The 13211-nt window shown below is 39.0% G+C and overlaps 1 protein-coding gene across 1 annotated transcript; it reads left to right on the plus strand.

The window, feature by feature from the left end:
* The first annotated feature begins 243 nt into the window (after positions 1-243).
* On the plus strand, positions 244-12882 carry LOC106864308 (uncharacterized). Its single transcript, XM_088154819.1, has 10 exons — positions 244-492; positions 2124-2384; positions 5955-5981; positions 6572-6598; positions 7634-7660; positions 9849-9875; positions 10655-10681; positions 11443-11463; positions 11604-11630; positions 12029-12882. Exons 1-10 carry the CDS (start codon positions 423-425, stop codon positions 12793-12795), a joined length of 1281 nt encoding a protein of 426 aa, XP_088010945.1. The 5' UTR covers positions 244-422; the 3' UTR covers positions 12796-12882.
* The last annotated feature ends 329 nt before the right edge of the window (positions 12883-13211 follow it).

Consider the following 13211-nt stretch of genomic DNA (forward strand, 5'->3'; position numbering starts at 1 on the left):
TTTCCCTTTTCCCCCTTTTTCCCTTTTCCTTCCTTTTCCTTTTTTCCCTTTTTCCTTTTTTCCCATTTCCTTTTCCTTTTTTTTCCTTTTCCTTTCCCCTTTTTCCCTTTTTCCCTTCCCCACTTTTTTCCCCTTTCCCTTTTTTCCTTTTCCTTTTTTCCTTTTCCTTTTTTTCCCTTTTCCTTTTCCTTCCCCTTTTCCCCTTTTCCCCTTTTCCCCTTTTCCCCTTTTCCCCTTTTCCCCTTTTCCCCTTTTCCCCTTTTCCCCTTTTCCCCTTTTTTCCCTTTTTCCCCCTTTTCCCATCCCATTCCCACTTTTCCCTCTCCCCATTCCCTCCCTTTTCCCAGGATTTTCCCCTCGAGCCCTTCCCAAGGAATTCCCGACCCCAATTCCTGGAATTTCCCATCCCCGCAGGATCGGGAATGGGATCGGGATTGGGAATCCCGACCCCGCTGCTGCTCCTGCTGCTCTCCGCTCTCCATCCCATAATAGGTGAGGGTTTTTTTGGGATCGGGAATCGCTGGGATGGGGAAAGGAATTTTGGGATCAGAATTCCCACGGGAGCCGTTATCCCTGTGCTGGGAACGTGGAATCCAAAAAATCCCGGGATATTGAACCCCCCAAAATCCCGGGATATTGAACCCCAAAAAATTCCGGGATATTAAAGCCAAAATATTTTGGGATATTGAACCCAAAAAATTCGGGAATGTGGAACCCAAAAAATCCCGGGACATTGAACCCAAAATATTTTGGGATATTGAACCCAAAAAATTCGGGAATGTGAGACCCAAAAATTCCGGAATATGGAACCCAAAGAATTTGGGAATATTGATCCCAAATAATTCCGGGATATTGATCCCAAAGAATTCTGGGAATAATGAATCCAAACAATTCGAGGAATATGAAACCCCAAAAATTCGGGAATGTTGATCCCAAAGAATTTGGGAATGTTGATTTCAAATAATTTGGGGATATTGATCCCAATAAATTTGGGGATATTGATCCCGAAAAATCTGGGATTATCGATCCCGAACAATTTGGGGAAATTGATCCTGAAAAATTTGGGGATATTGATCCCAAACAATTTGGGAATACTGATCCAAATGAATTCGGGAATATCGATCCCGAACAGTTTGGGAATATTGATCCCGAACAATCCAGGGATATTGATTCCAATCAGTTTGGGGATATCGAACCCAAATAATTTGGGAATATTGATCCCAATGAATTCGGGAATATTGATCCTGAACAATTCAGGGATATCGATCCTGAACAATTTGGGGAAATTGATCCTGAAAAATTTGGGAATATCGATCCTGAACCATTTGGGGATATTGATCCCAAACAATTCGGGAACATTGATCCTGAACAATTCGGGAATATTGATCCCAAACAATCCGGGAACATCGACCCCCAACAATCCGGGAACATCAATCCCAAAACATTTTGGAATATCAATCCCAATGAATTTGGGAATATTGATCCCAATGAATTTGGGAATATTGATCCCAAATAATTTGGGAATATTGATCCCGAACAATTTGAGGAAATTGATCCCAAAAAAATCTGGGAATATCGATCCTGAACAATCTGGGAATATCGATCCCAAACAATCCGGGAACATCGACCCCAAACAATCCGGGAATATCAATCCCGAACAATTTGGGAACATCGATCCCAAACACTCCTGAAAATATCGATCCTGAACAATCCGGGAATATCGATCCCGAACAATTTGGGGAAATTGATCCCGAACAATTTTGGGAATATCAATCCCAAACAATCCGGGAACATCGATCCCCAACAATCCGGGAACATCGATCCCGAACAATTTGGGAACATCGATCCCGAACAATCCGGGAACATCGACCCCCAACAATCCGGGAACATCGATCCCGAACAATCCGGGAATATCAATCCCGAACAATTTGGGAACATTAATCCTGAACAATCCGGGAACATTGATTCCAAACAATCTGGGAATATCGATCCCGAACAATTTGGGAAATTGATCCCGAACAATTTTGGGAACATCAATCCCAAACAATCCGGGAACATGGATCCCCAGCGCTCCTCCGAGCAGCAATTCCAGGATTTTTTTCCCCCCCTTTTTTTCTCCCTAGGGAACATTCCCGAGCCGCTGCTGGTGCTGGAGGGGCCGGAGCGGGGCGGCCTCCGGCTCCGCTGCCTCTCGGAACCCCCGGATCCGCGGGCCCGGCTGCTCTGGAGCGGCCCCGGGGCCCGGGACGGGTCGGGCCGGGCGGAGCCGGGACCCGCGGGCTCGGTGTCGGTGCTGCTGAGGCCGGGCCCGGGGAACCGAGCGACCTGCAGGGCCCTGGGACCGAGCCCGGTACCGGCGGCGGAATCGAGAGTCATCATCGCCGGTGAGAGGCCGGGACGGCACGGGGAGACGAAAAGATAAAAAGAAAAGAAAAAAAAAAAAAAAAAGATAAAAATTCGAAAATTAAAAAAGTAAAAAATCCAGAAATCAACAATTCAAAAATCGAAAATGAAAAAAAATTCTATGATGTCAAAAGTCTAGAAATGAAAAAAAAATTAAAAAAATCAAAAATACAAAAACCCAGAAATAAAAAAATCTAAAAATCTAAAAATCCAAGAATCAAAAATTAAAAAATCCAGAAATAAAAAAATCCAAAAAATCAAGAAATCCAAAAATAAAAAAAAAAAAACAAAAATCAAAAAATCAAAACAATCCAAGAATCAAAAAAATCAAAAAAATCTAAAAAATCCAAAAATCAAAAAATCCAAAAATCAAAAAATAAAAAAAATCCAAAAAATCCAAAAATAAATAAAAAAAAAAAAAACAAAAAACCCAAAAATCAAAAAAATAAAAAAATCCAAAAAAACCAAAAATCAAAAAAATAAAAAAATAAAATAAAAAAAATCCAAAAATCCAAAAAACAAAAAATCCAAAAAATCCAAAAAATCCAAAAAATCCAAAAATAAAAAAATCCAAAAATAAAAAAAAATCCAAAAATCCAAAAAATCAAAAAAATAAAAAAATCCAAAATCCAAAAATTCAAAAATCCAGAAGTAAAAAAAATAATTTAAAAAAAAACAAAAATAAAAAAAATCAAAAAATCAAAAAAATCAAAAATCCAGAAATCAAAAAAATCCAAAAATCCAAAAAATTCAAAAATAAAAAAAAAATCAAAAAAATAATAAAAAAAAAAATTTAAAAAAATCCAAAAATAAAAAAAACACCAAAAAAATCCAAAAATAAAAAAAATAAAAAAAATTAAAAAAAAAATCAAAAAATCCAAAAAATCCAAAAAATTAAAAAATCCAGAAATCCAAAAAACCAAAAAAACAAAAAAAATCAAAAAAATTAAAAAAAATCAAAAAAATCAAAAAATCCAAAAATCCAAAAATCCAAAAATCAAAAAAATCCAAAAAAATCCAAAAATCAAAAAAATCCAAAAATCCCGCTGGGGAAAGCAGGAGGGGGTGGGAATTTTGGGGGAGTTTTCCCGGTTTTTTGGGGTTTTTTTGTTTTTTTTTCCCTGGGTTTGGAGGCGTGGGAAGATCCCGAGTTGGTTTTTTGTAGGGATGGGATTGGAATTTCCAGTTTGGGAATGAGGGAACTCCCAGTTTGGATGGGATTCCCAGTTTGGGATTGGGGAATTCCCAGTTTGGGATGGGATTCCCAGTCCCAGACCATCATTCCCAGTTCCAGACCAGTGTTCCCAGTCCCAGACCATCATTCCCAGTTCCAGACTGGAATTCCCAGTTTCCAGACCATCATTCCCAGTCCCAGTCCATCATTCCCAGTCCCAGACCATCATTCCCAGTCCCAGTCCATCATTCCCAGTTTCCAGTCCATCATTCCCAGTCCCAGTCCATCATTCCCAGTCCCAGTCCATCATTCCCAGTTTCCAGACCATCATTCCCAGTCCCAGACCATCATTCCCAGTCCCAGACCATCATTCCCAGTTTCAGACCATCATTCCCAGTTCCCAGTCCATCATTCCCAGTTCCAGTCCATCATTCCCAGTTTCCTCTTTTCCGTTTCCAGACGTTTTTTTTCCCGGCTCCGTCCCCGTGGCTCCCGGCTCTGCTGCTGCTGCTGCTGGGGCTGAGCCTGCCCCTGGCGGCCGCGCTGCGACTGCGCCGTGAGCGCCCCCACCGACATTCCCGACATTCCCGACATTCCCGCAATTCCCGACATTCCCGACATTCCCGGAATTCCCAGAATTCCCAACATTCCCAACATTCCCGGCATTCCCAGAATTCCCAACATTCCCGGCATTCCCGCAATTCCCAGCATTCCCAGCATTCCCAACATTCCCAGAATTCCCAACATTCCCGGCATTCCCAACATTCCCGGCATTCCCAACATTCCCGGCATTCCCGGAATTCCCAACATTCTCAGCATTCCCAACATTCCCAGCATTCCCAGCATTCCAAGCATTCCCAGCATTCCCAACATTCCCGGAATTCCCGACATTCCCAGAATTACCAACATTCCCGGCATTCCCAACATTCCCGGCATTCCAGCATTCCCAACATTCCCGGCATTCCCAACATTCCCGGCATTCCCAGCATTCCCAGCATTCCCAACATTCTCAGCATTCCCAGCATTCCCAACATTCCCGCCATTCCCGGAATTCCCGACATTCCCGGAATTCCCGACATTCCCAGAATTCCCAACATTCCCAGAATTCCCAACATTCACAGCATTCCCAACATTCCCGCAATTCCCAACATTCCCAACATTCCCAACATTCCCAGCATTCCCTGAATTCCTGCAATTCCCGGAATTCCCGGAATTCCCACAATTCCCAGCATTCCCAGCATTCCCAGCATTCCCAACATTCCCAGCATTCCCAACATTCCCGGCATTCCCACATTCCCAGAATTCCCAGAATTCCCGCAATTCCTGCAATTCCCGGAATTCCCAACATTCCCAGAATTCCCGGAATTCCCGCAATTCCCCCAATTCCCAGCATTCCCAGCAATCCCAGAATTCCCAGCAATCCCAGCATCCCCAGCATTCACAACAATCCCAGCAATCCCTGAATTCCCAGAATTCCCAGCAATCCCGTAATTCGCAACAATCCCAGAATTCCCAGCATTCCCAACATTCCCAACATTCCCAACATTCCAACATTCCCAGCATTCCCTAAAATCAACACAATCAACAAAATTCCCCCAAATTCCCTAAATCCCTCTAATCCCCCAAATTCCTCAAATTCCCAAAATTCCCAAAATTCCCCAAATCCCAAAATTCCCCAAATTCCCAAAGTTCCCCAAATCCCCCAAATTCCCAAAATTCCCCAAATCCCAAAATTCCCCAAATTCCTCAAATTCCCAAAGTTCCCAAAATCCCCCAAAGTTCCCAAAATCCCCCAAATTCCCAAAATTCCCCAAATCCCAAAATTCCCCAAATCCCCCAAATTCCCCAAATTCCCTAAATCCCCCAAATTCCCAGAATTCCCAGAATTCCCCTTTCCCCCTTTTATTTCCATTTCCCCCCACATTTCCCCCCATTTTTCCCCCCTTTATTCCCATTAAAAATTAATTAGCAATTAATTACCATTAATGAGCCGCTAATTAACCGTTCCTTAACCATTAGCTACGCATTAATTACCCATTAATTACCAATTTATTTCCCAATAATTACTCATTAAGTACACAGTAATTAACCCTTCATTAATCATGTATGCACATTAATTACCCATTCATTAACCATTCCTCAACCATTAATTACCCTTTCATTTATCATTAAATACCCATTAATTACCAAATAATTGCACATCATTTACCCATTAATGATCCATTAATAACCCAATTATTTCCCGTTAATTACCCATTAATTACCCATTCATAACTCATTCATTACTATTCAATTAGGCATTAATTAATGATTTATTACCCATTTATTAGCCATTAATTACTCATTAATTGCCTCTTCCCTCTCCGTTTTTCCCCAGGGAACCGCCGGATCCTGGCTCAGGAGAGTGAGTGCCATTAATTAATTCATTAATTAATTCACTTCATTCATTAATGAATTCCGTTAATTTTAAAAGTGCCGTGAAGTAACAGATTAATGTAATAATAATAATAATAATAATAATAATAATAATAATAATAATAATAATAATAATAATAATAATAATAATAATAATAATAATAATAATAATAATAATAACGGTAATAAATATAATAATAAATAATACATAACAACATATAGATACAAATAATTAATAAATAATAATTATTAATTAGGAGTCAATAAATTTAAATAAAGTGGAGTAAAATAAAATAAATAAAAAAACAAATAAATAAAATAAACAAAATTAAAGAAATTAAATTAAATACAATAAATTAAGTTAAATTAAATCGATAAATTAATTGAAATTCGATCCAATAAAACCAAATTAAATTCAATAAAATTTAAAAATAAAATTATGTAAGTGCAATGACGTTGGATTTAATAAGTGAAAATAAAATAGAATTAAATTGAATTAAATTAAAATTAAAATGACATTCAACTAAATTAAATTAAATTAAATTAAATTAAATTAAAAATTTTAAAAACTCCCTGCAGGAAAATCCCAAGAGCAGATCCAGGAGGGTGAGAAAATCGGATCCCAAAATTCCCAGAATTCCCAAAAAATCCCCCCCCCCCCCCAATCCCAGAATTCCCCCCAAAAAATCCCAAAATCCCAGAATTCCCCCCCAAAAATCCCAAAATTCCCTGGAATTCCCAGAATTCCCCAAATTTTCCCGGAATTTCCCCAAAATTCCCCAAATTTTCCCCAAATTTTCCCGGAATTTCCCCCAATTTTCCCGGAATTCCCCAAATCTTCCTGAAATTTCCCTAAATTTTCCCAAAATTCCCCAAATTTTTCCTGAAATTCCTCAAATTTTCCCAAAATTCCCCCAAATTTTCCCAAAATTCCCAAAATTTTTCCTGAAATTCCTCAAATTTTCCCAAAATTTCCCCCAATTTTCCCAAAATTCTCCAAATTTTCCCCAGAATTTCCCAAATTTTCCCGCAATTTTCCCCAAATTCCCAAAATTTTCCCTAAATTTCCCCAAATTTTCCCTAAATTTCCCCAAATGTTCCCAAAATTCCCAGAATTTTCCCAGCATTCCCCCAACTTTTCCTGAAATTCCTCAAATTTTCCCGGAATTCCCCAATTTTCCCAAAATTCCCCAAATTTTCCTGGAATTTCCCCCAATTTTCCCCAAATTCTCCAAATTTTCCCCCAATTTTCCCTGAATTCCCAAAATTTTCCCGGAATTTCCCCAAAATTCCCCAAATTTCCCTGGAGTTCCTCATATTTTCCCAAATTTCCCCACATTTTCCCCAAATTCCCAAAATTTTCTCGAAATTTCCCCAAATTTTCCAAAATTCCCCCAATTTTTCCCAAAATTCCCCAAATTTTCCCGGAATTTCCCCAAATTTTCCCAAAATTCCCAAATTTTTTCCTGAAATTCCTCAAATTTTCCCGGAATTCCCCAAATTTTCCCTGAATTCCCCCAAATTTTCCCAAAATTCTCCAAATTTTCCCAAAATTTTCCCAAAATTTTCCCAAATTTTCCCGGAATTTCCCCAAATTTGGGGAATTTTGGGAATTCCCGGCCCTGACCCCGATCCCTGCAGAGATGGAGGAGCTCAGGATGGAGCTGGGTAAGAGCTGCCATTAATTAATAATTAGCCTCTAATTAATTAGTTATTATCCGCTAATTATTAGCCCCTGCATTGTTATTAGTTTCTAATTAATTATTCATTAGTCTCTAATTAGTTATGAGCATCTAATTAGTGGCTTATTAGCCTCTAATTAATAATTTATTAGCCACTAATTAATAATTTATTAGCCTCAAAATAATGATCAGCCACCAATTAGTTATTAGTCTCCAATTAATTCTTTATTAGTGTGTAATTAATTATTCATTATACTAATAAGCGGTTTATAAGCCACTAATAAATAATTTCATTATTTTAATGATTTATTAGCCTCAAATTAGCTATTAGTCTCCAATTAGTTATTAGTTTCTAATTAATAATTCATTAATCTCTAATTAGTTATGTCCTTCTAAGTAGTGGTTTATTAGCCGCTAATAAATAATATATTAGCCTCAAATTAATGATTAGCCATCAAATAGTTATTAGCAACTAATTAATGATTTATTAGCCTCCAATTAGTGATCAGCCTCTAGTTATTAGTCCCCAATTAATTAGTTATTAGTGTAATTAATTATTCATAAGTCTCTAATTAGTTATGAGCATCTAATTAGTGGTTTATTAGCCTCTAATTAATGATCAGCCTGCAATTAGTTATTAGTCCGCAATTAATTAGCTATTAGTTCATAATTAATTATTCATTTGTCTCTAATTAGTTATGAGCATCTAATTAGTGGCTAATTAGCCATTAATAAATAATTTATTAGCCTGAAAATAATTATTTGTCACCAAATAGTTATTAGCATCTAATTAATGATTCATTAGCCTCCAATTAAAGATCAGGCTCCAATTAATTCGTTATTGGTGTGTAATTAATTATTCATTAGTCTCTAAACAGTTAGGAGCATCTAATTAGTGGTTTATTAGCCTCTAATTAATAATTCCTTAGCTTCTTATTAATAATTTATTAGCCTCAAATTAATAATTTGTTGGTCACCCAATAGTTATTAGCATCGAATTAATGATTGATTAGCCTCCAATTAATGATCAGCCCCCAATTAGTTATTAGTCCCCAATTAATTAGTTATTAGGATGTAATTAATTATTCATGAGTTTGTAGTTATGAGCATCTAATTAGTGGATTATTAGCCTCTAATTAATAATTTATTAGCCTCTAATTAATAATTTATTAACATGTAATTAATGATTTATTAGCCTTCAATTAATGATCAGCCCCCAATTAGTTATTAGTCTCCAATTAATTATTTATTAGTGTGTAATTAATTTTTCATTAGTCTCTAATAAATGCTGATCATCTAATAAGTGGTTTATTAGCCTCTAATTAATAATTTATTAGCAGCTAATTAATTATTTATTAGCCTCCGATTAAAGACCAGCCATTAATTAGTTAGTAGTCTCTAATTAATTATGAGCATGTAATTAGTGGTTTATTAGCCACTAATTAATAATTCATTAGCCTGAAACTAATGATTTATTAGTCACCAAATAGTTATCAGCATCTAATTAATGATTTATTAGCCTCCAATTAGCTATTAGTACCCAATTAATTAGTTATTACTGTAATTAATTATTGATTAGTCTCTAATTAATTATGAGCATCTACTTAGTGGTTTATTAGCCTCTAATTAATAATTCATTAGCCACTAATTAATAATTCATTGGCCTTAAACCAATTATTAATTCAGCTTCAACTGATTGTTCATTAGACTTGGACTAATTATTAGATTTGGACTAATTATTTATGAAACTTAATAATTTATTGGATTAATTGCTTGATAGATTGGCAGTCATTATTAGACTCCAATTAATTAATTATTAATTATCGATTAGATTTGGATCAATTATCGGCTAGAATTAAGCCAATTATTCGATTCAAATTTTGATTAGAGATAAATTAATTATTTATTAGACTCAGGTTAATTGATTACTTATTCGACAGAGACTAATTAATTATTAGACATGGAATAATTTGTTATTAGACACCAATGAATTAATTATTTATTAGACGTGGACTAATTGCTAATTTATTAGCTAAAGACTAATTAATTATTAGCCTCCAATTAATTCCTTATTGGGCTAATTTGAATTAGTCTCTTACATCCATTTTTAATTATTAATTAGTGGGCTTAATTAATTATTCCATTCCAATTAATGATTGATTTCTCTTTTCCAGAGGAGGAGGTGGAAAAATTCCAGAGGGGTAAAAATTCTGTCATTAATTAATGCTGCCATTAATTAATTCATTTAATTAATTAATCACTAATTAATTAATTAATCATGAAGGAATTCCAGAGGGATAAATCTGGGAATATTTTGGGATAAGGACACAAAAAATTCGTTTGGAGCCTGAATAATTAATAATAATAATAATAATAATAATAATAATAATAATAATAATAATAATAATAATAATAATAATAATAATAATTTAATTAGTGTTTCTATTAATATTAAAAATAATTATTCAATCACTGAATATTACTGTACATTATTAATATGAACTATTAATTCCATTCATGACGAAAATTCATTAATTGCCAATAATTAATTATCATTTAACATTTAGCAGTGTTATTAGCTAATTAAAATTATATTACTAATTATTGCTAATAATTCCATTGCAACAATTAATTCATTTAAAGTAACAAATTATTAAATGATAATTACTTATTATATTTAATATTATAATTATATTAATTATTAACTATTAGTCCACCTTTTAATTAATTTTTTACGCTCTTATCCCTAATATCACTAATTAGCTGCGGATTAATTATTAATATACATTATTAATTATGATTATTACTGCGTTTTGTCATTACTTTTTTGTGCTATTATCCCTAATATCACTAATTACCTGCCGATTAATAATGATCTACATTATTAATTATGATTATTACTGCACGTTGTCATTAATTATCTAATTAATATCGCTAATTACCTGGCATCAACCCTGATCCCGAATTTCCTCTGCCCCAGCGAGCCGGGAAATGGCGGCGAGCACGGGTGAGGGAATTCTGGGAATTCCGGGAATTCTGGGAGTTCCGGGGCATTCTGGGAATTCCGGGAATTCTGGGAGTTCCGGGAATTCTGGGAGTTCCGGGGCATTCTGGGAATTCCGGGAATTCTGGGAGTTCCGGGAATTCTGGGAGTTCCGGGGAATTCTGGGAATTCCTGGGGATTCTGGGAGTTCCGGGGCATTCTGGGAATTCGGGGAATTCTGGGAGTTCCGGGGAATTCTGGGAGTTCCGGGGCATTCTGGGAATTCCTGGGGATTCTGGGAGTTCCGGGGCATTCTGGGAGTTCCGGGAATTCTGGGAGTTCCGGGGGATTCTGGGAATTCAAGGAATTCCGGGAATTCCAGGGGTTCTAGGGATTCTGGGAACTCGGGGAATTCGGGGAGTTCTGGGGGATTCTGGGAATTTGGGGAATTCTGGGAGTTCTTGGAATTCCGGGAATTCTGGAATTTGGGGGATTCTGGGAATCCCCCGGAATCCCAGGAATTCTGGGCTTTGGGGGAATTCCAGGAATTTGAGGGAATTTGGTGACACGGATGTCACACACAGGTGACACAGGTGTCATCCAGGTGTCTCACACCTGTCCCTCACCTGTGCCAGGTGTCACACCCTGGTGTCCCAGGTGACATAGAGGTGACACACACAGGTGACACACACCTGTCCCAGGTGTCACACAGGTGACACAGGTGTCACACCTGTCCCAGGTGTCACACACCTGTCCCTGACCGTTTCCCGCGTTTCTCGTTCCAGAGAGGATCAAGGCCGAGCTCGGTGAGTGGCCCCTCCCCCCGGCCTGTGACGTCATGCTAAGGAGCGCTAATGAGCGCTAATTACCGCAGTCGTTAACGGTAATTAACGGTAATTGATTAACGGTAATTAATGAACGGTAATTACTGCTCGTTCCCACACAGAATTCAGGCGGGCTCAGAGCCACGCAGGTGAGTCCGGCCCAAATCCTCCCCTTCCTCCTCTTCCTCTTCCTCCTCCTCTTCTTCCTTTTCCTCTTCCTTTTCCTCTTCCTTTTCCTCTTCCTCTTCCTCTTCCTCTTCCTCTTCCTCCTCCTTCTCCCACCATATCCCACCATACCGCACCCTATCCCATGCTACTCCACGATATCTCGCGATATTTCACGATATCCCACGATATCTCGCTATATCTCGCCATATCCCGCGTTATCTCGCGATATCTCGCGACATCCCGCAGTATCTCGCGATATCTCGCCATATCTTCCGATAGCTCACGATATCTCGCCATATCCCGCGATATCTCGCGATATCTCGCCATATCTCGCGATATCTCGCGCTATCCCATGACCCCGAGCCCGTCTCTCCCGCAGTGTCGCTGACCCTGGAGGAGCCCTGTCCCCTCCCGCCCGTGGCCACCCCGGGCCGGTCCCCGCTGGCCGCGGCCCCGGGCTCCGGGCAGCGCCGGGCCCTGGCGGTGGCACGGGAGGGATTTTCCCATGGGAAGCATTACTGGGAAGTGGAGCTGGGCCACGGACACGCGTGGGAGCTGGGAGTGCTGGCCCAGGAAATCCGCGATTCCCTGCGGGATTCCCGGCATGATTCCCAGAGGGATTCCATGCAGGATTCCCTGCAGGATTCTCTGCTGAATTCCCAACGTGATTCCCTGCAGAATTCCCAGCGTGATTCCATGCAGGATTCCCTGCAAAATTCCCTGCAGAATTCCCAGCAGGATTCCCAGAGGGATTCCCTGCCCAATTCCCTGCAGAATTCCCAGCTTGATTCCATGCAGGATTCCCAGCCCAATTCCATGCAGAATTCCCAGCATGATTCCCTGCAGGATTCCCAGCCCGATCCCCATCCCGATCCCCATCCCTCCCTGCCCGTGGCCAAGGCTCCAGCCCTGCGGTATTCCCGGGGGGAATTCTGGCTCCCGGGCGGGAAGCTGGAGCGGAATTCCGGGCGCTGCTCCGTGCTCGGGATCTTCCTGGATCAGGAGCGTCGCGTCCTCTCCTTCTTCGATGCCGAGGAAAAGCAGCGCCTGGGATCCGTGCCCCTGGAAATTCCCGGGAATCTTTTCCCGTTCTTCAGCCCGGGAGGTGCCGGGAATGCTCTGGGGATCCGGCCCGTGGGGGTCTGAAACCGCCGGGAAGATTCGCTGTTAAAAACTGAATGAACTGAAAATGAAATAAACATGTTAAAAATTCAATAAATGAAAAAAATGAAATGAATGTGTTAAAAATTAAATGGATTAAAAATGAGATAAACATGTTAAAAATTAAAATGGTGGGAAGTGTGAGGTTAAAAAGGGAAATGTGAGGTAAAAATGTTGGGAAACGTGAGGGTAAAAATAGGAAACGTGAGGGGACAAAATGGCGGGAAACATGAGATAAAAAATAGGAAATGTGAGGAGGAAAAATGTCGGGAAACTTGAGGAGAGAAATCTTGGGAGATGTGAGGGGGAAAAAGGGCGGAAAATGTGAGGGGGAAATTGCGGGAAATGTAAAGTAAAAATGGGAAATGAGAGGGTGAAAATGTTGGGAAATGTGAGGGGAG

This window comes from Sturnus vulgaris, chromosome 32 (genome assembly GCF_052056855.1).
Source record: "Sturnus vulgaris isolate bStuVul1 chromosome 32, bStuVul1.hap1, whole genome shotgun sequence".
NCBI lineage: Eukaryota > Metazoa > Chordata > Aves > Passeriformes > Sturnidae > Sturnus > Sturnus vulgaris.